This window comes from Crocodylus porosus, unplaced genomic scaffold (assembly GCF_001723895.1).
Source record: "Crocodylus porosus isolate Cpor-Errol unplaced genomic scaffold, CroPor_comp1, whole genome shotgun sequence".
NCBI lineage: Eukaryota > Metazoa > Chordata > Crocodylia > Crocodylidae > Crocodylus > Crocodylus porosus.
This window is the reverse complement of record NW_017728918.1, coordinates 87,741,995-87,766,608: the sequence shown is the minus strand read 5'-3', so window position 1 is coordinate 87,766,608 and position 24,614 is coordinate 87,741,995. Positions and strand designations below refer to the sequence as shown.

The 24,614-nt window shown below is 44.1% G+C and overlaps 1 protein-coding gene and 1 long non-coding RNA gene across 2 annotated transcripts; one reads left to right on the top strand and one right to left on the bottom strand.

The window, feature by feature from the left end:
- Window positions 1–6,650: 6,650 nt before the first annotated feature.
- On the bottom strand, window positions 6,651–7,457 carry LOC109311926. Its single transcript, XR_002101660.1, has 2 exons — window positions 7,390–7,457; window positions 6,651–6,939 (listed from the first exon to the last, which is right to left on the bottom strand). It is a non-coding gene; the product is annotated as an uncharacterized LOC109311926 (long non-coding RNA).
- A 198-nt stretch (window positions 7,458–7,655) lies between these two features.
- CD164 (CD164 molecule) lies at window positions 7,656–22,785 on the top strand. Its single transcript, XM_019537883.1, has 6 exons — window positions 7,656–7,758; window positions 11,649–11,738; window positions 13,183–13,263; window positions 15,313–15,378; window positions 17,253–17,345; window positions 19,756–22,785. The coding sequence occupies exons 1-6, from the start codon at window positions 7,677–7,679 to the stop codon at window positions 19,917–19,919; spliced, it is 576 nt and encodes a 191-aa protein (XP_019393428.1). The 5' UTR covers window positions 7,656–7,676; the 3' UTR covers window positions 19,920–22,785.
- Window positions 22,786–24,614: the final 1,829 nt, after the last annotated feature.

Here is a 24,614-nt window from a genome sequence, read left to right as displayed (position 1 = left end):
CTTATCTTGCTGGGATCCTATGACCCCAGCTGACTTCCTGCCCTTTGGGCAGGGGGCTGGACTCAATGATCTCCCGAGGTCCCTTTCAGCCCTGGTGTCTATGAAATCTATGAAAGAAGAAGAAGGGGAAGAAGAGATATTATTTTGGTACACACACAACAGTAAACACAACACAGAAGAAGTCAGACACAGTCATACATCAGAGAAGAAGATGAAATATCTTATTAGTTACACACACAGACACATTTTAAAGCACAGGAAAGATTAATATGAAGTGTGCTGGAAAGGCAGGTGCCAGGTCTTCTGGCAGGGGAGGCAGAGGGCCTAGAGGGGGTAGAGGGAGAGCTAGAGTTGCAAGTTTCCCCCCCACTCCCAAACATAGACACATCCTCTCTCCTGGCAGCCACGAGTCTCCTGCTGCCAGTGGAAGCAAGGAGGTGGGAGCAGTACCTATCCCTGCACCACATCCCCTAACTCCAGAAATAGGCACCAGCAGCAGAATGACAGTCTCCTTCACCCCAATTTCATCTCCTAGCGTTAGCCTCCCACTGCTAGAGGAGGAGCTGGATCTGGAACCAGTGGACCTGAGTGCCCTAGCTAAAGAAATTCCGAGTGGAGTTTGTGCTCCAAACCCCTCAAAGTTCCCCTAAACCCAAGTCTCCTTCTCAGGAAGGCACCTCAGAGGATGTTGGGGAGGCAAGTGACTCAGCTGAGTCAGCTCCTCCTCCTGTTGTGCCTCTGCCTGCTGAGCAGGGGGATAAGGCAGGATCCCCACCCCCAACCCAGAAGTGGGGGAGTAGTGTAGTGTGGGTTCATTTTGAGGTGGCAGATGGTCCCAAGTATGCTATCTGACAGCACTGCTGAAGGCAGATCAACCGAGGCAAGGAGCTAAAACACTTCACCACCATGGCAATGCTTCCGCATCTCAGGAGGCAGCACCCCCTTGCCCTTCTTCCTCCTCAGCCTGGCATCAGAGGGAGCATGCCCAATGGGAAATCCCCTCACTTGCTCCAAAGCCCCTATCCCCCTAAAGCAGAGGCAGGTCACCCTGGAGCAGTGGAGGAAAACTGCAGACAAAGGGGGCACATTGCAAAGGCAAGCGAGATCACCAAGAGCACTGGGGAGATGCTTGCTCTGGATGGCCAGCCCTTCTCCTTAGTTGAGTGGCCAGGGTTCAGACAGCTCATGGCTCATGGCCCCATCCTATCAAGTGCCCGCATGCATCACCTTTAGCAGGACGGTTGTGACCTCCCTGTATGAGGCATGCAGGGAGTAGTTGAGGGAGAAGCTGCGCAAGGCAGGGCCACAAGTACCCCACACCAAGCTGTGGGGTAAAGTGAATACACTGGCAGGCAGGGACTGCATCCAGGCAGACCTGGATAGGTTAGAGAAGTGGGCGGACCTGAACAGGATGTGGTTCAACAAGGACAAGTGCAGTGTACTGCACCTGGGGAGAGGGAACCAGCATTATGGTTATAGGTTAGGGACTGACCCTTTCAGCAGCACAGAGGCAGAGAGGGATCCTGGAGTCAGGATTGACTCCAGGATGAATATGAGTCGCCAATGCGATGAACCAATAGGCAGAGCCAATCACACCCTGTCATGCATCAATAGGGGCATCACTAACAGGTCCAGAGAGGTCTTGCTCCCCCTCTATGCGGCACTGGTCAGGCCGCAGCTGGAGTACTGCGTCCAGTTCTGGGCGCTGCACTTTGGGAGGGACAGACTTCCCAGAGAGGTGGTGCTCTTACTTTCCCTGGAAATCTTCAAGAGGAGACTGGATAGGCACCTGGCTGGGGTCTTGCCACCCCCAGTGCTCCTTCCTGCCCATGGCAGGCGGTCGGACTAGATGATCTGTCTAGGTTCCTTCCGACTCATTGATTCTATTATTCTATGATTCTATGAAGTAGCCTTACACTTCACCTCCAACATCTGGAGCAGCCAGGGTGATCACACCTACCTCACCCTCACAGGGCACTGGTGCAATCAGTTAGGCCGTTGGTGTGCTCTCCTTCAAGCCAAGGTGATGGATGAGTTCCACATGGCAAGAGAGATCATGGTGGCCATGAACTTCATGGTACACAAGTGGCTCATTGGGTAGGGCGAGCTCACCCGTGAGTTCATGTTCACCGACAACAGGGCCATTATGGTCAACGCTGTCCGTGATGCCAACTTTATTGGCATCTGCTGTGTGACACAAACTGTACCTCATAGTCAGGGATGCCTTGGAGGGGGACAGGGCTGCCGGTAATGATGCCATCACTACCACCCAGCTGATTTCAAAGTGCAGGAAGGTGGCGGGCTACTTCCACCACAGCATCAAGTGTGGCAAGATGCTGTGGGAAAAACAGGCAGAGCTGAGTATCCCACAGCACAAAATCATGCAGGATATAGAGACTTGGCGGAACTCCACATACCTGAGGCTGGAAAACCTGGTAGAGCAACAGAAGACCATCCATGAGATGGCCTTGCTTGGGGAGATTGAGATCGGTGGTCCCCTTAACAGAGCTGAGTGGGATACCATCTCTCAGATCTTGGTGGTCCTCAAGCCTTTATTCGAGGCCACTACAACCCTCAGCACTGGTGATACCCTCCTTAGCCAAGTGATCCTCATAGTGAGGGAACTTGAGAACCAAATGGAAAAGTTCCAGGGGATCAATGTTCCTGGCTGGGGCAGACAGCTGGATCCCTTGCAGTCCAGTACGGTCCACATGCTGGCTGCCATGTGTGACCCAAGGGTGAAGGGGAGCATGTGCACCGGCAGCACCAAAACCCTCAATCACTGGATGCAGGTGCTAGTCAACAGTCAGGGAGGCAGAAGGGCAGAGGAGAGGGGATGTGGAAGAGAGGGATCCACTTTCCTGAGCCAGGACTCCCAGCACCAGCACCAGCCAGTCTTCTCCATGCCAGGCGCTGCCAATGTAGGCCAAGGGCATGGCTTCAGTGTTGGGGTACAAACATACCAGAGCCTAGCCTCAGGCAGGTAGCACTGGGCTTTGGTGGCTACCTATCTCAACAAGGACATGGATCTGCTGGACTGCGACCCACTGGGCTACAGGGCAAGCTGCAGCCAGATGTGGCAGGATTTGGCCATGGTTGCCCAGGAACACCTGTTCTGTCCACCAAAGTGTTCTGAGTGAGAGGGTGTTCATCATTACTGGGGATGTAGTGACACCCCACTGCACCTGCCTGGATCCTGGTTTGGTGGAGCAGTTGGTCATCCTGAAGGTGAACCTCCCACGGCTGGGGTTCCCCAAGCTCTACTTGCAAATGGAGTGAGTGCCACCCTCCTCACTCCACCTGCACCTATTTACTCACTGCATCATCACCAGCCAGCAGGAGAAGAACATATCACTGCTGAGCTCCCATGCCAGGATTAACTTCGAGGTATGGACTAGGGCTATGGAGAAGGAGGAGACATCAGGTCCTGGTCACAACCACTAAAACTGCACTCCGCCAGGGTCGGAGAGGCTGGGTGGGACTGCTGGCAGTGTGGCAGCCCCAGGAAATGCCAGGACCAAGGATCCCCATGGTAAAAGACAGATAGGAAGCACGGTAACCTCCAGCAACCACATGCATGCACAGAGTCCGTCACACCTTTCACAGGCCTGAGGCTTGCTGGTTGCTGTGGAGTTGTGAGGCTCCAGGTGAGCTCAGCTTAGCTGCCTGGGACACCAGCTTTCAGGTTGAAAAACCCTTTGTCAGGCTGAGGAAGTACCTGCACTACCATCCCTGCAAGTTTCATCCAAATCAGCCAAAAAATGACAAAGTTATAGGTATTTCAGTGATTCCCCATTAGTCTATGGCCAAATGTCCGAATTGGCGCGGAATCTTCTGAAGCCGATTCGGCCAAACCGATATGGGATAGTGATCTAAATCTTCAAATTGAATCACTGCCCTCTGAATTGGCTGAATCCAAATCAAATACTTCCCTATTCACACAGGCCTACTCTCCAAATGTACACTAAGTTCTGATGCTATATTTTTAGACCAGATGAAGCTGGACTTTAAGTCCTCATTGCTCTTCATATTTTTCTCAAAGTTTTGCTGGTCCTCTGCGACACTTCTCTTTCCAATGTTAAGATTAAAATTCAAACAATTTCTATTCCTACAAATACCTGTGTTAATCAGCTACCCTGGCTGTTTGATAGATTACTGTAAACATCTGATTCCAATACGTAGTAATGCCTTTCAATAAAGATATAACTGATTTAACAATAAAGTTTGCAAGCCATAGAATAATATATAAATATATCAGGAGGTGCTGGGAATTCCACATCAAAGTCCTATTTCACAATGGTTGTAAAATGAGAAGGATTGCTTTTCACATCAGAATCCAATAAAGCATAATTTATTAGTGACAAAAGATAAACACAAACCAGTTTGAACAAAGTATTTTCCTCAGCAGCTTACCAGGAAGAGAAGCTCCAATTACCCAGTATTTTACTGTATACAGAACAATATATTTTCCTCTTCTTGGAAATGACTGAACAATTTTGGCTGATTTTTACCTTTTTTTTTAATCAGCCAGAGGTAGCCTTGAAAATTTTAGCTCAATCCATTAAAAGCTCAACAAAGTTATAAGCCACTGAAATCAGACATCATGAAAAATGGCAGGCAGCCTGGGTGAGCCTTTCCAGGTACAGCTAGAGCTAATTTGAAATTGATGACCTTTTCCAAAGTACCTAAAGCCTGGTAGAAGGTAAGACAGGGTGGCACCTTAAGGGCTGGTAAACACTTACTTCCTTCTGCTCGCAGAAGATCTAGCAGCAGACAGCAACCACTCTTGCAAAAGCTGCCAGAGTAGTACACATCCATGGGGTTTTGCCACCTCAGCAAAACTCCACTATAACAGCTTTGGTACAGGAGCACTAAAGGCCTCCTGACTGGTGCCTCCCAAGTCTGGGGGGGGGTACCAGACTACCAATAGGAGGGGGACCGTGGTTCCCAGCGGCCAACTGCCGAGCCAGCGGTGAAACCAGAAGTGTACTTTTGGTTTCACGGCTGGTGCTTCCAAGGGGTACACAGCCAATCTCAGGGGGAGCACATGCACCCACGTACATCCCCTACGCTTCGCCAGTGCAGAAGGAATCAGGACAACCAGCAGAACATATGAAGGTGTCCACATGTCTTCTGCTAGCTCTTAGATGGTGGCGGAATCCTTACTCTGGTGTGGTGTGACTGCTTTCAGAAAGGAGGGTTCTGCCACAGAACAGTGGTTCTGCAAAGGAACCAACTCCAGTGAATTCACTGGAGCTGAATGAAGCCCTTAAATCTGGACTGCAACCAGTATATAGCTGGAACTGGATTATTTCCGTGTAAATAAATCCCTGCTGTCAGTGGCAACGGATAGGGGGTGCACGTGGATTTCCTGAGAGCGCTGGTGCACCCCCTGACAGCAGTGTTCCCAGGAAGGGGGACAGGCAAGAGTGCTGGTGTCCCCAAAAGCGCCAGCCAGGATGTGCGCCAGGAGAAGCAGTTCCCCACCATGGCAGATCCCACTGACCCGGAAGTACCAGCAGTGCACTGCTGCCAGTTGTGGATCAGCAGGATGAGCCACAGGGGGACCCTTCCCCCCAGATCTGCAGGATCAGCCACAGAGCGACCCACCCTGGTTGCTAACTGTCCACTGTGGGGGAGTGGGGGAGGCAAGGACCCCTCCTGACTCAGGAGGGACCAGTCACCTATGCCTGCTGTGTTATCTATAAAGATAAATGGGTTTCAAAACACATTTGATTTTTGGAGCATTTGTGTTGCAATCTGCTTCAAAATCTTCTGAAACAATCTACCTCTTTTCCCTCCCACATGACCACACTTCTCAAAGCATTTTAACAACAAATGTCTCTCTTTAACAGGTTCAGGTGCAAATGCCCTGCAATTCTTCTACCTGCCGTTATTAATTGATGACTTCATGTCACACCTCACTATTTTAAGTTTTCATATTCCTGAATGAGGGGCTCTACATTTTCAAATTATCCCATCTGAAAAGGATTCTCATTTTTAATAAGCAGCTCCACCATCTCCCCCTACTAAGCTTTAGGAACACTGCCAATTTAACAGTCTCCCTTCCACCGCAGGCATCCTAAAAATACAGCACTGAGAACAGGGGATAATTTAGCAAGCCAGCTGTGACCCACCAGCCTGAGCAAGGAAAGGTGTATTTGCACTCAGCCTTCTTTTTGAGGCAGAGCTTGACCCTGGCTGGAGGGTGCAGAGGGGTGCTTATTCACTCTCCTTTCTCAACAAGACACAAGTAACTCATACAGAGTTCAGTGGAAGTCACTCATCCTCTAAAGGCAGGGAATCAGAGCCCAGAGTCTCAGGAAAAATCCAGAGGCCCGTTCTGGTGGTTTCTAATCATCCCCTCATCCTGGGAAATTCTGACAGAGCTGAGTGAGAAGCTTAGAGTCCTGGGAGTGGCTCTCACCCTTTTTTTAGACCAGCCTCTCACTTGTGGGTCGTGACCCAAAAGTTGGTCACAGGAATATATATGAAAGGGTCATGAACAAACCTTAAAAATGGATTTGTTTAAAGGAGAAAAGCATGAGAAACCATGGCTTTTCCCTTGCAGGCTGGCAGAGCTCCAGCCTGCAAGGGGCTGCTTGGGCGCCCCTCCCCCTAGTCCCCCACACAGTGGGAGGCCTGGGGAGTGAGTGGCACAGGCTGGCCCTCAATGTTTATAAATGGGTCCTGGGACAGAAAAGTTTGAAAACCACTGCTTTACACCATCCTATCTGGAAAGGATGCTCTTTTAAGAGTCTCTACAGAGCACAAGTCCCTCCCAGTTCCACTTTCGCAGCATCTTTGCTTGGGCTTGGGTTTTTGAAGACAGAAAAGTTTTTGAGGACACAGAGCCCTTCTTCCAGGGCCAAGAGCTCTGTTCCAACCTCAACACAAAAGAAATTCCTTGCCCAGGAGGACCTTCCATCAGCAATCCACCTGTGAAATATGAAACATCGTAACAAGAAAGCAGCATAATTCAACATCCCGCTTGCCATCAGACACCATGGAGGTAAAGAGACTGCTCCAACTTTTATCCCAGCTTCATTTGCATAAAATGGACTTTTCCACCTAGGAGCTTTACAGCCCCCTCCAGCTCTCCTGTGAAATATGCATTGTCATTTCTGCCTGGGAGAAATTTTACAATCTTTGCATTCTCCTATGCCCGAGGAGGCCGCGTCTGCCCGAAAACATGCAAATAAAGAAAAAAAAATTGCTTCGCAACTGTCTAGTTGCTCCAGCAAAAGATATTGCCTTTACCACACTGACTGCGGCGTTTAACGCTAGGCTTCCTATGGGCAATGTCTGAGGTTCTCTACCGAGTAGTATTGGCGGCCCCCAACGGTGGTGACCCCGCCCCTACCCTCACTACCCCTACGCCGCACACACCCGTTGTGGTCACGTGACGAAGCAGACTCTGCAGCGAGGGGCCAGCGCGGGAGGACTGTTCCACCGCGCCCTGATGGAGAGGGGGAGAGGAAAGGGGGACGGAACCAAGTCCTCAGCCCTGAAGGAGGGAAGGGGCGGAGTTAGGGGCGTGGGCGGTGCCGTTCGCTCTTACGCAAGCGCTGCGGCCCAGCTGCAGTGGTCCTGTCCGGTCACGTGAGTTGGTTGGGCCGCGCTCCGCTCCTAGTGCTCCAGACTCAGCTGGGTTCCCGCCGCCCCGGACAGCTGCTATGAGTCGGGCGCTGCCACTCGTCGCCTGCTGCCTAGCCCTGCTGGGTGGGCTGCTGACGGGGGCTGAGGCCGGGGCTGCAGGTGAGTGCGCGGGGCCGGCGGTTGGCAGCGGCGCGACGGTATCTGGGGCTGGGCCCTCGGGTTGCCGCGGCACCCCCGGCGTCAGCCTCGTTCTCGGGAGAGGCGGTTATTGGCTTAGGGTGTTGGCGTGCTCAACGGTCACCTCCTCTTCGCGGTGCAGGGGCCATTACCTACAGGGCCTCCCTTCCCCCCCCCCATGCGGCGCCTGTGGTGACGCTGCGCTCGGAGCCTTCCTTCCGGCCCCGCCCTGCCGCCGCGTGTCCCCGCAGGGGCTGCTCGTGCCACGGGCGCGCTGCTGGTGACTATCCCCGCCCCCAATCCTAGAGCTGAAGTGGGTGGAGGAGCTGCACTAGCGCCCCGTCCTGCCAAACAGGCGGCTTCTAGTTGCTGCTCCACCAGGACTGCGACAGTGACTGTGGCTCGGCACCCTCTTGCGGGCTGCATTTGGCTTGTTGGGTTTTTGGCAACTAAAATTTCTAAGCTTTAGAATTGGAGCATAAGGAGTGTCATGGACAGACCAGTGTCCATCTGGCCCAGGGGTTCTCAACCACTTTTTGTACCTGCACCTATAGCCAGTCCCAACCCAGTGCCTCTTGCTCTCAACCTGCCCCCCCCCCCCCCCCAGTGTGTGGGGCAGGGGGGTGAAGCAGCCCCTTGTGTGAGACCCTGGCTTTTCCAGGCCTACACCTCCTTTAAAGGAGAATCCATTTTGAAGTTGGTTGATCTGTTTTTAAAGTTTGCTCATGATCCTTTGGTATATTCTCGCAATCCACTTCTGGGTCATAACCCATGGGTTGAGAAGCATTGAGCTGGTCCAGTAGTCTGTCTTGACCAGAGACACACAGGTGCTTTAGAGAGACTGTACATACAGGGCATGTCTAATGCAGTCCACCCCCTGCCCTACTCTCCTTGCCTTGAGGCATCATTGGTGTTGGGATGGCAGAGGATGCGTTATCTCTACTAAGGTATTGAAGAGAGGGAAAGCAGTTTGTTAGGTGAAAAATGCATCTTGACCCTGCCTTACTTAATGTAGCTTTGTGTTGAAGTCTTAAGAAGAGAGGGGTAGGGTTATCCTAAGAGGGTTGCAACTGGAGATACCTGATTTCTTTGGACTGGCTTACATGGACAAAGTTGCCTGCTTCTGTTTCTGAGAAGATGCAGTGGGACTGACACGGGGAACCCCTGATACTAAAGGTCATGACTTTCCCCACACTACAAATGCAGTTTGCACTGAAGACTTAGATTTGAGTAAATACAGTAAGACTACCCTAAATGTAAGGTGCCCCTTCTCCCAATAATTAGGTTCTATATGTGGAAAACTTTATAATTTTCCAGGCATTCATTCCCCTTCCCTTACTGCTACAGCAGGGGAAGCAGTGGCTAAGTTGTCCCCTCACCCTCTGCTACCCCTTGCAGCCTTCCTGCTTCACCCCCTGCCACCTGAACCCCTTTGCTCCTCAGTCTCTGCCCCCTTCTGCCTGCTATCAGTTTTTGCTTGGGCTTGGTTCCCTCCAGACAGTGAAGCACAGCCTTTGGAAGTGCAGCCCTAGGTGGGCCATGCAGCAAAGTCAGCCACTGGCCCCCCCCTCCCCCTTGTACACAAGGCTAAGATAAGGGACTTCCTCAATCAGCATGGAAAGCTGAAGAAAACCCCATGTTAGATTTGAGTCAATATGGTAGCTGTAGCTGGTGTCAGGTGCCTTGTTTTGGCAGTATTTTCTGTTCAGCCATCTGCCTTGAAGCACCACTGCTTGCATGAAATTAATGGGAATGCTTTTGATTCTGGATGTTGCGTGGCCATTAGCCAAACAAGGGTCTGCAGATGAGAAACACCACCTGACCTACAGAACTAGCTGATTTTGAATTGGTGTCTGAAACTCTGACTTTGGATTTAGGTACCTCCTTGTGAGCTGGTGTGTGCTTGTGTTATGCAAGTGTGAAGCAGCTTTAATTAGAGGACAAATCAATTGAACTAGGTCTTACTAGTCTTGGGATGCTACTTTGATGTGGACTAGTTGTGGCAGACTAGTCAGATTATTAACTTTCTTCCCTGACAGAGCACTAAGAGATGTGAAAGGTCACTTGGGCTAGGTGAGTGGCTGGACATCAAGATGGGGACGACTAAGTGTTGGCTCTGGTTGTTTATTCTAGATGTTGAATTGGTTGGTCATAGTGGTGTCTGTCACATGACACCATATGATCCAAGTTTTCATGTCAGAAAAAGCCCATAGGGTTCCAGCTACAGTCTGAGGGTAATCTCCTATTGTTTAGAAGCATGAACTATATAGACAGAGTTGCCTGTTTCCAGATGAGGAAATTGTTGGTTGGTTTTTGTTTGTTTGGTTTTTTTTGGGGGGGGGCAGACTGGGCATGATTTGTTTTACAGTCGAAACCAGTATGGAAAGCAAGATTCTTCAAGTATTTGGGCACCTAACTCCTTTTGACTTTTTATTGAGGTAGGTATCTAAATATTTTCTGAGGAATCTCTGCTTTTATATAATTTAGGACTGTTGGTCCAAAAGTTTCTTAAAACCCCTGTGCACACTCATCAGATTTCTAATTTAAAAATGCTGTGAAGGTGCACACAGCCCAAAGGGAAATAAAAGCCTTGTAGACTACTAATTAAAGGGATCTAATGTCCCAAAATGTAGGCAGACTTGAGCTGGGCAAGCTGATCCCTTCTTGGTATCTCTGCTTTTATACTGATCCAACTTTGTGTAGAAATTTCTGATGATGAGTGATTCTTCTCCCCCACCCCCCCTTAGCTGTTCCTAGTCTCTGATTATGTAGAAGTGTCACATAAGTGGTTCTTCTTGTAATATTGTAGATCTCTTGTCCTATAGTGTAGGAACCTTTAAACTTTTTTAAAATTTAAGGGAAGCCCTATAATCATTTCTGAAAAGCTATTGTCTCCTACCTTTCTATAGTCGGCTCTAGTCAGTTATTTGTGTTTTTAATACTTGAATCCTTGATTGTCTTGGCTTCTGAAGTGGAAGAGTTGTCATGCTCTTAGTTTCAGAATATGGCTAAAAGTCATTTTCTTTTCTCTTACACTAGCTGGCAAAATGCAGTGTTATGCATTCCCCATGAATGTGCAAGAGATGGTTTTGCTAGTTCAGACTCTTTTGAAAGCCAGTTGAGAGGCTTAACTGAAACTTGTAGAGAACCAGAAGAGCTGCTAGTGTTGTGGGACAGATGAAGTTTCTGTAATTGTGCATTAGGAAAATGTAAGTTAGGAGAGAACTTTAGGGTAGGTTTAGCTTATTTTGCTCCTTTTCCTCTAATAGCTTAACTGTGTTTGGTGGTTATCCTCTCCCTTCAAAGTTTCAGCACACTCCTACACAGTCATATGGGCTGTCTTGTTCCTTTTACTTTATATAAACCTGTTCTGTATCTATTGTCTACTTTTAGTAGATTCAAAGATCACCACGAACTATAACTGGCATGTGTGGGATTTTATCATTGGGATAACAGTAGTGTTAGGAGGAAAGTATTTGCGTTGTGACTTAAGTTGCAGGTTCAGGAGGACGTGGGTGACTGGTGCCACCTGAGTCAGGGGGGCACGTCCCCCCCACCCTCAAGGAGTCGATCTCGCAGACCAGAGGAAGGGGCCCTGGCATCCGCCCTTGCAGTGGATTGCGCCACTTTGGGAAGTGCTGCCTGTCAGGGGGTACACCCCTTATGTGTCACCATTGCTAGAGGATGCTTTTTCCTCTGCGAGTTAAGACTTGGAAAATGCATGGTATTCCTGAGACTTGCTGCAGGGTCGTTCAGAGGATCTACTGCTAATTCTTACATAATCTAAAGTTAAGGCTTCTGGTTCAAAACTGGTACAAACCTGTTTTCTGTGAAAGGTGTAAAATGGCCTATGATTTATTTTTGTTTTTCAGATCATTGTGCAGACTTTCAGAACTGCAGTTCTTGCATTGATAATGCAGTCTCAAGTCCACTACATTGCAAGTGGATTAATTGCAGCAAAGGTAAACAGCAGTAAAAACTAGGGATCTTTTGAAGGGAGGAGTATGTTTGGTTGTATTTTTTTTTTAGAATGTACTTCTATATACAGAATACATATTTCTCTGTCTCTGAAATCACCGTGGGGATTTAATAGTGGTAAAGGATAAATTATGATGGATAACATAGTGTTGCCAGATTGATGACATAACTACAAATGCTTTAATGAGCTTGACAAAACATTTAGTTTTAAATTCTTACCCAGAGACAGTTGTATATGCCTACAAAACCTAACCACAACCAGATTTCTTTTCAAGGCTTGCTGACCTAACAATACCTGAGGCAACATGGCAGCAGTTTCCTAGTTGCCTAGCAGACTCTTCAGACAAAACGAATAATTTGACCTTGCTAGTAGTTATGCTGTTGATGGACTTTAGCATTTGTTAAAGCAGACAAGCATTCTATAACTGCAGTTCTCCCCTTGGGATTATTTTATGAACTAATCAAATCCATTCCTGCTGAACTTGGTTGCAACAAAAGAAGAAAGTTGGGCAGCATGACAATCAATCCTTCACGTGAGTTAGCCTTAAGACTCCAGTTGGAACTTAGGACCTCATTATATTAGCCACTGTACGAATGTGTACTGAAGTGCTTCTTGTCCTGTCCTGGGTGTGGATCTTAGGATGAGATGCAGGATGGAGGAAACAAGAAGAAAGCACAGGGGTAACAGTGACATGTTAACACTTATTTATATAGACTACTCTTTGTGGAGAGAGAGAGACTCCACAGTTAATGAAAAGCAGATCTCCCTGTTAATATTCAGGTTCCTCTCAATAAGTTCTGCTTTAAATTCTGCATGTGTGCACTATGACTAGCAGGACTGTCACAAATTTGAGGTGTTTTGAACAGGTTGTTAGAGATGTTTATGAAGATCTAGTGTTTTAAATCTTTTGAAACTTAGGTTATATTGGCACCAGTGGGCTATATTTTACTTATGTTGGGCAGTTGTCTTGATTGAGCAGATCCAGGTATCTCTCTCTCTTTTTTTTTTTAATTTGTGTTTATTTTATCTGATTCTAAGCTTAGCATTTGTATAAGCACTCATGTAGAAAGCAAACTCAAACCTTAGGGTCATTAAGAATACACCTCATATTTAAATAGTAATCCTGTCCATTGATATAACTTTGAACATAGTAAAGATGTCTACAAAAGCTTTTTTTTTTTTTTTTTAAACTTGGGGGTTCTTCCTGAAAAGATGTATATTAATGAGCGGTGATTTCCAGTACTTTTCTAGGGGAAGACTGGGAAGGATGACATTCTACTTTCGGGGGGGGGCGGGGGAGGGGTTGGTGGTTTGGGTTTTTTTGTTTGTTTTTTTTAAAGCACAATCTTAAGTTAAATTTATTTTAAAAGCATAGCAGCATGTTTTACTTCCTTTTTTAATGTGTGGTGTTTTTTGTTTTTTGACAGGACTAAATTATTCCTGCGTAAATGCAACTGAATTCAATTCAACAGAGTTTGCCAACTGTACTGATATTCTTCATTGTGATGGTAATTATTCCAGTATTACTTACTTTATCTGTCCTAAACAGTCTTCCTGCTGTTTAGAACCCTATTCCAGTAGTTCATCAGTCTGCTAATACAACACACAAATTGCACAGGCAAGCAAGTTGTATGCAAGCTTACAGTGAAATGTGTACTCAAAACCTGCATTACAGTTTGCAACACATCTATTATGTACATATTGTTGTGGTTTCTTATTAAGAAGTCTACTTCATTTAAAAAAAAAAAAAAGTTCAAGTCCATCTGGTTATCTTAGTGGTTTGTTTTTTTTTTTATGACCTTGTTGAATGTAGACAGTTTTATGTCTGGCTGCTTTTCATTGGAATATGTTATATCTGAAAAAAGTGGGTTACTAGTCTGTTCTTTAGGAGGATGAGCCTCCTCGGATCCCAGTGTCTCAAAATGCTAAAACGTCCATCTGTTTCTGTTTCCATCTGGAGTATAAGTGGATATTTCCTAAACCTTTAGCTTTCACTTTTACTTGGTGTTAGTGTGGTTATTCATGTAGTGCTGAAGTACAGGAGCTGGCTTCCTGAACTAGGGACTTGAATTCTCAATTGAACATCCGTTTACTCGCAACCCCCTGCTTAATTTGCATATCATGTTTGCAGAAGCAAATGTAAATCACTGTTGGATTGCTTCTCTGAAAGCCCTGCAATTTCAGGCTTTGTTTTAAGGCTGACTAAAACTGGCCCTTTCATAACCAAAATTTTTTCTTAGTAAGTATTAAGTTACTGAGTGGGACTAAGATTTTCATTGTTTGACTCTGCCTACCTCTGGCTTCAAAATGCTGTATGAGAGCTAGTTTTACTGTAATTTAAACACCAACAGAATTGAAAACCAAAGTTTATATATGATGACTTGAGCCAAAAAGAACACAGTATTTGACTTGCTGGTTTCATATTTTAAAGGACTGATAATTAGAGAGAAACTCTTGACTGCATTTCCCTTGGAGTCATTGAGATAAATACATTCTAAGGTTCCATATTTATTTTAGTAACCCATATCCCAGGAAAACAGCACCCTATTGTCAGGTTAAAGCAATCTGTCTGGTATGTTAGAAGTTGTGGAACTTGTGTGTATTCCTGTTACAAGCTTTCTGAGAGACCTGTTAACTTGGCTTTACTGAGTAATGTTGGGCTCTTGCATTTCCAAGAAAGCTATATCAAAGAAGTTTATTTGGTTCCCTTTAGAGGTACATTAATGAAATTTGCTTCCCCTTTTGTCCTCTCACTCTCCATTTCACTTTAGTTGATATGTACAGCTTGTCTATATAGCAGAGTACTTCTTGACCCAGTTCTTTTTAAAAAAAACTCCAGCAACTTATAACTCCTCAGTTAGTTTGTAGCACCTAAAATTTCTGGTAACTAAGCTCTCCTTGAGAGAAACTCTAATTTTTGACTGTTTACGTGGTAGATTTCCTTATTCACTTTAAATCGCAATGAATCAGAACAGGTCTCTGCCCTCGGACTTCCTGTTAAAAACAATGTGAACAATCAAAGCAGACTAAGAAGTGCAAAGGGGGTTTGGTACCTAAATTTATCTCTATAGATCTCTTCTAATCTCCATATAAGAAATGTGGATGTTCCATGGATCTCTTCAGTATCTGGCTTAATCAGCTAGAGTATTGCATTTGTAATTGTGCTCAACTTTTTACAGAGAATTTAGGCTTGAACTATATTTAAAATATGCTTCTGTACTTGGTTTTCTCACATTTTTGATTTCTAATGTGTTAATTAATTTGTACACAATTTTTAATAAATTAATTTATTATAAAGTGCATGTTCTCTTTGCTTGAAAAAATCTGTTCCCACAATTATGTGGCATTCTAAACTCCCTTCCAGTCCTTTTTGTTAGAAGCCTTTGTGGAGACCTCTCTTCCAGAAAACCTCTGTAAGAGGCTTTGGAGTATTTAGCATCTCAGAATGGGGATCTCTAGATTGTGTAGTGATGTTTAACGAGGCTTCAGGGTTTATTATTACAATCCCTTAATGACTAATCTTTTCTTTCTTTCTTTTTTTTTTTTTTTTTTAATAGCTGTTACTTCAGTTCCTCCCCCCAGTACCACCGTGCACACAACTACTGTTACTACCACTACTGCAGGTAGGTAACCTAAGGAAGTACTTGCTGTGCTGAACTATTATCTTGGCTAAATAGGATACATTTAACAGAATTCTGAAACTGGAAACTGAATAACTGAAAACGTTGTAATCTAAAGATAGAACACATGATAAGGGATGATTTTTTTTTTTTTTTTTTCCCATCTTCATGTTAGTAATGAGTAACTGCTGTAGCAAAAGAGTAACTGTGGTGGGTAAACAGAAGATGAAAGTTTTGGGTTATCCTCTTAGCATGAGACCATTTGCTTTTTGTAAGTACCTGGAACCAAATACAGAATGTGATTAGATTGCAGGCTTGCAAGATTTTTGTTTTGTTTTGTTTTTTTTTTTAAGAAGAGGAGCTAAATACAAGTTCAGTTTGGGAAATACACTTTTTTAATGAAAATTCTGACTCCTATTTGAATACATCTGCGGTAGTCTTCCCTCCAAAGTAGTCCAGTGGAAAAGCTTACTGAATTGGGCAAGACTGCATGTGGGCATATGAAAATAGCAAATCTGACTCTTGTGCTTTGCCCAGGTCCTAAAGAATAAATTTTTTTTTTCCAATAGAAAAATTATTTTAGCACTAAAGTTAGATGGGAGGGAAAATGCATTCATAATTTTGGCTGCTTACAGATATCAGGGGATGGAAAAAAGGGTGCTTTGCTTTACTTTAAGCTTGGCACACCCCTGCACCAAGCTCGGCACATGTCTGAAAGGTATCGCATTGGTTGGACCTGGCTCGCCCAATGTCTGTATTGATTCGGTGTTTCAGCAGGGTTCTTTGGCACTCTTATCTAAAGCTGATTGAATCAGCTATTAGGTAAAAGCGCAAAAAAGCACTGCAGTAATGCATGATCTATACAGATGCTGCAGAGCCAAGTCAAACTAACACACTACCTCTTTCAGTAAAGCGCTTTTCCTCTGTCATGTCTGTCAGCTCCCTTTGTTACAAGTATACAGATCTAATGAAAAATAACAGACTAACACTGTCCTACTTGTTACACCACAGTCAGGATTTAAAAAAGCCAATCTAGCTATTGGCTTTCTCAAATAAGTTCACTAGCAAATGGAATGTATTTTTGCATCACTGCATTTTTTCCAATACGTAATGGAGTGGTGCTATCAATAAATAAGGGGGGGGGGTTTCTAATGGAAGATACCTTTGATTCAAGAACTACTTGGATTGCTCCTTGGTAATGCATGTCCTCTGGAGTCATGACAACTTAAAATTTGGTATAATACCTATTTCCCACACTACCAATACATCTTCTAATTCCTCAGGACCAAACTTAGTTTGTAAAATTGAGTTTTATATCTTTTGTTGCCTAACTTGAAAGCCTTACTGAATTAGACTTTGAATTTAGTAAACTTTGAGAAGTTACTAAATTGATTCAGTAAGCCTCACTCTTCAGGGCCTATGAGCTCATTATGGGAATCAAAACTATAAACTTCCAGTTGCCTCAATGTTTTACATTTCAGGTATTAGCACTTTTGCTGGTGTCCAAAACAAAACACAGCTGTATTTTTCCTTTAGACAAAAAATAATTCTAGATTGTCCAATTTTATTTTATTTATTTATAGAGGGTTTCAGGATTCAGGTAACTATACTGCAGCAGGACCATTTAAGCTGTCATCACCACATGTTGGCTTTTTAACTTGCAAAGACTTGTATTGCCATGCAGCTAAGTATCTGTATCTTAAATGTGAACAGTGTGAAATATTAAGGGTGGTTCTTGCTTGAACAAACTAGACCTGAGATTACTTCTACAAGTTCTTCTGTAAGGCGCTTTTGCTGTTCTGTTTTTTAACTTTTTTTTTTATAATTTACTGGCAAATCTGTATACTTTAAATTTAAACTGTCTTTTTGTGAAACAGCTAACATCACTAATTCAACTTTACCTGCTTCTCCATCTACTGCACCCCACACTGCTAGCAGTACTTCAGTCACCACAATCACCAGTACACCAGGTAACTTTGCTTTATACTTTTAAGTGACAGTAAAACAAATCTTATGCTATCCAAAGATGAAAACTTTACAAGAAAATAAATATTTATAAGCCTGGGACAAGAAGTGCTAAAGATTAATAGCAGCAGATGATCTGAAAGGTGTTATAGCATGCAGATTTGGCTCGCTTGTTGCAAGATGTCACCTTGACAGTAACATACCTGCTTAGCAAAATTTCAGATAAATTTGCCACATGAAGCAATTGGGCTTCCTTATGGCCATGTTCATAAATTCTCTAATGCAGTTGTACTTAACTTGGTTGTTTCAGTTGTTTGACTTATGACATAACCATGAAAAGAAGCTTAACAAAATATCTATGTTGGGATGCAGTGATAGGAACTAGTCCAAGAGGCTATATTTTAAAAACAAACTCAACGTCTAAGTATACCAGAACCTCATGTAGAGCATTAATAAGGAGGCATTTTTTAATTGAACTACCCTTGTGGTGATCACTACAAGCACTTATACACATGCAGGCAGCCTGCTGCATCAGCGGACTCTAACAGAGTTGACTCGAGTTTGTTGGAGCATGTAAATTGATGTTCTCTGGCACCCTCGCGCATCATGTGCATCAGCAGCGCAGCCTGCCTCTGTACTGAAAAAACAGTGGTGGTGTGCTTTGAACTAAAACTTTAGTCAATGTGCTTTAGTTCAAAGCACACCACTGCCACTTTCTGAGCATGGAGGCACACTCTGCTGCTGATGCATGTGGTGCTGGGCCCTCTTAGTGCAGCTTGCTAATTAAAAGCACCTGGCACCACATCGGGAGCATATGTAAAATGCCCTACGTTGTTAAAGCCCTGTGTGTGATAGCTTGTTAGAGTTCTATTTAAACAGTGCTATTACAAGCATGTTTTAATGGATGGGGAGACCAGTAAGTTACTGCTGATGGCTTCAATTAAATCTGTTCATTCGTTAGTAGGCAGAAAAATAGCTTAGTGCAAGAAGAATGGGAGTTAGACACCTTGGGTCTCCCACACAAGAACAAACTACCTGGTATTCTTTTTAAAAAAAAAAAAAAAAGTCTACTAATAAGTGTGAATTTAATTTAACTGGGAATAAATTCATTATTCATGAAACTGGTTAGAAAGTCCATAGCAGTTTCAGTTATGCCTTGAATGTTTTGCATCGTCTGGTCTACAGTAAACATTTTACTGTGAAAGGTCTGTTGCTGATATTTCTAAAAAAAAAAAATAAAATAAAATTTCAGATGGCTATTTCTTCCCTTCTTTCACTAATGGTCTCCTGTGGTGAAGATCTGTGTAGACAGAAATATTTAGGGTGTTAGTCTCACTTGGTTCCATCACTGCTGAGCCGCTGCAGCAGTGACATGGTGCAGCTCTTTCACTGCTGCTTGTGCGCTGCCCTGCAGCTGCTCCAAATGGTCACTGTTGTTATGCTGGGCAGCACAGAGGTGATGGTGAAGCTGCCATTCAGCCCAGCATGGCATGGATTCTGGGTGGATGCAGCTAAAACTGCCTGGTAACGGCAAGGTGCGGGCCACTTTCCTCTGCGCTTAACAGCAGTTTCTGCCCAGGAGCATGGGGTCTGGGCTGGCTGTGCTGCTCAAGCAGGCAGAGGAGGAGCCAGCCTGGCTCCACAGACCCGTGCCATGCCAGACCCCGTATTCCTGCCCAGCTTTTGCTACACTCTTTGCTTCTGCTCACTGCTCCACCCCCACCTCTGCTTGCCTGCCAGCAGCTCTGGCACCACCTGGTTCCTGGGTGCAATGCTGGGACTGCAGGAGCAGCTGAGGTTCCCTGGCAGAGCAACAAGCAGGGGGGACAGGTGATGCGGAAGTGGCATGAGAAGCACAGCAGTGGCAGATGGCAGGGGCTCAGCCTGCTGCAGGAAGGTGGGCTGTGGGCAAACCGTCCCACTCCACACAGCCCCTTACATAATCCACACACCCACACCCTCCCCACATCTCACATACCCACAAACCTATACCTACCTTCCCACAATATACAAGAGAGACATTTTAATTTTAAGATTTTATGCTATCACCTCTATGTACACTACACAAACACTTGTAAATCAGAACAAATATTTTTTTAAATTAAATTAATGTTGTAGTACGTATATTTTCTTTTGAATATAATGTAGTATTTTTCTGGTTCCAAGATGGCAAACCCCCTTGCTGAAAGGAGTACTTTCATGGGACAAGGGGAGGGACTTCTGGTGGCAAAGGTCAGGGGGTGGGACTTCTGCTCCCAAGATAGTGACCATGAGTGGGGCTACCCATGCAGCCCTCAATGACTTGCCAAAACTTAGGAAGTGGCCCTCTGCCTAAAATAATTGCCTGCCCCTGTGCTAAATTCTATAATTATGACTATCTACTCACTAAAAGCTGTGAAATCTTTTCTTTAACAGGTGCAAACACTACAGTGATTCCCCCGAAACCATCTCCACGCAAATCCACATTTGATGCAGCCAGTTTCATTGGTGGTGTTGTCCTTGTGCTGGGTCTGCAGGCTGTAATCTTCTTCCTATACAAATTCTGCAAGTCCAAAGACCGAAACTATCATACTCTTTAGGACCTGCCACTTCATGATGGACTAATAGCCCAATATCTGTAGTTCACTGAACCAAATTATTTTCTGTCCTTCATGGAAGACAGCAATTCATAATATCATTTAAATCTCCAAAAGAAGACTGACAGATTTTTTTTTTTCTTTTATTTTTTTCTTTTGCAACAGTATACTTGGCAAGAGGTGGTGTGAATTATATCTCTGTCAACAGGAATACTTGCGATATGCTGCATGAATACTTATGGCTGTCTTTTTTCTTTCTTTCTTTTTTTGTTCTTTAGTGGCTGCTGCTGTGGGAGTTTTTTTGTTTGTTTTTTTTTTTTTAACTTGACATGCCAAATGTAGACTTGCAATGACTTGTTGTATTAAGTGGCAACGCTATCTTGAGTAAAGTCTCATGATTGTGAAGGCTAATTCAGTCTGCCTTAGATTCAGTATCCCTACACTTCTTATCAAGATGTGAATTACCAGTGACTGACTTCCAGGAATGAAATGCCACATGTGCTAGCTTGTGGCTCTTGTGTGCTGCTAGGAAGGTGAACAACAAAGGGCTTCTAGAAGTAATACTGTGTCTTAATAAAATATCCTCTAAAATGGAATGAAGCAATGACAAATCCATATTTTTCTACATTATAGTAAAAGATACCTAACAGGAAATTGCATTCCAAGCTCAAATTTGGACTCTGCCCATTTTCAGCTAAGTTATTGTTGGAGATGGGGTGGGGATGGATGATATTCCCTTAAGGGGAAATGAAGACCAGTGCCTTATGAGTAAAAGGTAAATATCAAACAAGTGTATACAACCCCTTTTTTTTTTTTTAATCAGTCTCATGGTACTAACCTTAAAGTTAAAGCAGAGTACAGGGAAGGTGTTACCATTCCAATTCCAAGATTCACCAGAAAGCTGAAATGTTATTTACTGGTCCCTTTATTAAAAGGTAATAACTAATTTTGAGGAAGGAAGACTGGGCTATAAGAAACTAATAGAAGTTTTAACTTGTTTATTTTTAATAAATTCTTACTATTTCTGGCCCATAATAAGGCAACCATAGGAAGGATAAGTTTTTCCTTGCTTCAGAAGAACACCATCTTAAACAACATTTGTGTGAAGAATGCTTGTGACAAATTCAAGACTACTTATAACTGAAAATGTAACTTGCACTGTTTACTCTCCCTATGTGCTTCCCTCTGTTCTGCATAAACAAAAAAGGAGGGTAGGGAAGAGACTTGGAAATGATTACTAATTGGTAGGTGTAGTGCTGAAAACAGTGCAACTTGCAAGGCTTTAAATGATGTCCCTTTTTATCATCTAAGGAAATTCTGCATTAAGTTTTAACACATTACCTGCATGGCTTTTAAATTGGTTATCTAATCCAAAATGTATGGGCTGTAACTTTTATATGAAGCAGACTTAAGTGCATTTTTAGTTGTAATAAGTTTTGCTTTCCTTCATTCTTGTAGCTTGAATAGCTTTACTTCTATTATGTTGCCTAAAAAAAATTGGCTGTATTAAACTAGAGTTTAACAAGTAGTACTGTAACTTTAGGGAATTGCAGGCTAATGCATTCCTAAAAGACAATCGGCTCAGGTTTAAGAGATACAGACTAAACAGCCAACTTTCTAGCAAGTAATGTGCCTGGATTGGATGGTGTATCCTTGGCCTTATTGTAAAACTATTGTCTGTCATTCCCCTTCCCTTCCTGCTAAATCTCCTTACATTGTTTCATAACTTTAATTGGGCAAATGAACATGCTCTGTGCACTTATTTCTATAAAATTACATGAACTTGTCCCATGTTTTGGAATGGAGTATAAATGTGTCTAAGAGCAATTGAATAATACCTCCATCTGATTGCAGTGAAGTAGTAGATTAGATTATTCCCAGTAGTGCTCCTAATTATTTTATCTTATAATGTTCTTCCTTGCTCTCTAAGGGCTTCAACACTTAATCTTGGAAACTTGCAGCAAAGGCTACCAGACACTTCACAATAAGGAAAAAATACCATGGTTGAACTTGAAGCAAATGGAGAAATGTGTATAAAATCCTGCTAAATGCCTTTTTTACTCCTGCTGTGCTGATCCTAATTTAGTTCATAAATATACTGATGAAGCAAACTCAGTCATTTTTTCAAGTGCCTTAAAATTGTTTAAAATCTTTTTGCCTCAAATTTGTTTGAAAAGGATAGGAGGGGTTATTTGCCTTACCTGCTAAAAACCTCTCGTGGTGCCAGCAGTTGTTAGTTTCCAAGACTTTAGGAACCCAGGATCTTGGTGTCACAGATGCCAGTCTTCAGGAAACTCAAATTTTTGTGTTGTAAACTATAGGCTTGTCCTTTGAAAGTTGTTGTGGCCTGCATGGTTGCCTTGCCAAATGAGGCTTTATCGACTTAGATTGATGGCTAGGACTGAGTTGCCTACCATCTGCTCATTTCAGATTGCTGTCTTTACTATGTCCATGGTCACTGCCCCACAAAGCAGTGAGTAATAAGCTTCTTGCCAAACAGAAGTGTCAAACTAATCTATCCTGGCTACTAGCAAAGGATGTGAAGTAATGAACATACAATTCTTCTCAGTCTCATATGTTTGAAGCAGAAGGTAGCTTTCTTTCGATCTGTCTCCGCAGAGTAGTTTTATTTGCTATCAGGCTGCCCCTTGGCAATCCTCGGTACTGAACTGTAGCAACTTTTCAAGCTATGTCATCTGACTTGTTCCTGAAGTCATCTTGTGCAAATGATATATCAAGCCTGGTATCTTATGAATGTTCCTCACAATGTTGCTATATTGAGTTTGTATTTTGTTTTCAGTGAAAGAGAATGTAAAACAATCTGTAATCACAAAACCAAATTGATAAATAAATTCACTTATTGAATGGATTTTTCTTTCTTGCTATACTCAGTTGTAACACTGTCCTAATTTTTTCCCTGCTTGCACAAATGTCTTGGTTTTTAAAACCTGTCCTAGCAATCTTGGAATAAAAATCAGCTGCTGTTCATCCAGAGTTTCTAAACTGCAATGGTGCAAGGGGAAGTAACTGGTAGGTAGCTTACAAGTCCTAAATCATTCAGCTTCCACATAAGGAAAGGTCAGAGCACTGCAATCTTTAATCTGGATAACTGAGCACTGTACGCTGAAATCCAATGCACCACTTTATGTAACTGTCTAGAACGATGTTTGGCCATGCACGGCCTACAGCGCTAGAGAGGCTTTGGCAGTGTTCAGAAGCAAGCATTTGACTTCAGGTGACTTGGGTAAGTGATGAGAATTCCTTCTGGGGGTAGTTACAGAAAGTACATTAAAGTATATTTGCATACCCTATTGGTGCCACATGCACTCCAAGAAGAACTCCTTGTTCTTTTTAACTCTCTTTTTAAAAAAAAAAAAAAAAAAGTGGGGGGGGGCAGAGTAACTAACTTTCTAGATACCTGACAGCATTATCCTGAGCACACATGACAGTAGAAGTCTCAGGTTGTGGCTCTAACCACTGACATGACTTTAAGTGTATGTTCTTGCAGGCTAGATACCTAATGCTGAATTCTACCAACAACATAAATTGTAACATACAGCACGTTTAGATGCCTTTTGTAATTAGTTACAGGCTGTTTCTACTTATGTCCATGTCAAAAGCCTGTTGTAGCTTTAGACTTGTGAGGTAAATGCCAGGGGTGGACTCATTCACCTTTCCCTATCTACTGGGAGCAGCATCTTTAACTTTTTTTTCCTAATGAAGACAAGAATTGACTCTTCTGTTTCAGGTTCTGAACGTTTAACTCTCCTAAGAAAAGCTTGCTTCCGATGCAGCCCTGATTTGCCACTGGGCTGTGGTAGTGGCAAAGGGGCACATAGCAGGAGCTGGAGTTGTATCAGGTGCCCTGTGCTAGAACCAGAGCTGTCACTGCTGTGTGCCCTCGACTGCATCGGCCTGCAAGGAGCCTTGCAGCCTGGATCTGGCCCCGGGCACAACGTGGGTTTGATAACTCTAGTTTAGACTAAATGCTGTTCTATTATGGAAGTTAAAAATTGCAGAGGGATCTCGCAGCTAAATTCTCCTGAGGAACCTGGAGTCTGTTACTTATTCTACAGGAGTGGCTCTCAATTTTTTTAGACTCCAGGGACTGCTTCCATAACTTGTGAACTGGGTGGCACCTAATTTCAGAAATGCTTATAGTGTTGTCTCCTCACAAGGTGTTGGGGAGGAATAGAGCAGCAGGGCAGGAACAAACGTATTTGCCTTCTCTCAGGGGCTGGGGAGGTAGGGAGGAAGGAAAGGAGCACTGAGGCAGAGATAAGCCTATATACTCAATTCCTTGTACCTTGCAGTACTTCACTCATCATTGCAGGGTGGCATGGCTTCAGTTGAGAATTGCTCTTCTATAGTTAAGCATTTGGTTGTTAGGTATTCAAGAGCCAGCCATGTATTTCATAGATTTCATAGACAGTAGGGCTGGAAGGGACCTAGAAGATCAAGTCCAGCCCCACCCCCACCCAAAGGGCAGGAAGTCAGCTGGGGTCATAGGATTTCAGCAATATAAGCATCCTGACTGTTTGTTTTCCTGACCTCTGATCATGCACGTGGCTCTTCTCTGGACTCTCTCAAGCTTCTCCCATCCCTCTTGTTTTGTGGAGCCCAAAACTGGACACAGTACTCCAGCTGCGGCCTCACCAAGGCCGAGTACAAGGGGAGAATGACGTCCCAGGATTTGCT

What these genes read in the sequence shown, in the direction of transcription:
- CD164 (XM_019537883.1), top strand. Translation starts at nt 7,677, where the DNA reads ATGAGTCGGGCGCTGCCACTCGTCGCCTGCTGCCTAGCCCTGCTGGGT. An exon ending in GTGGATTAATTGCAGCAAAG is followed by an intron (nt 11,739 to 13,182) that starts GTAAACAGCAGT and finishes GTTTTTTGACAG; the next exon opens with GACTAAATTATTCCTGCGTA. An exon ending in TGATATTCTTCATTGTGATG is followed by an intron (nt 13,264 to 15,312) that starts GTAATTATTCCA and finishes TTTTTTTAATAG; the next exon opens with CTGTTACTTCAGTTCCTCCC.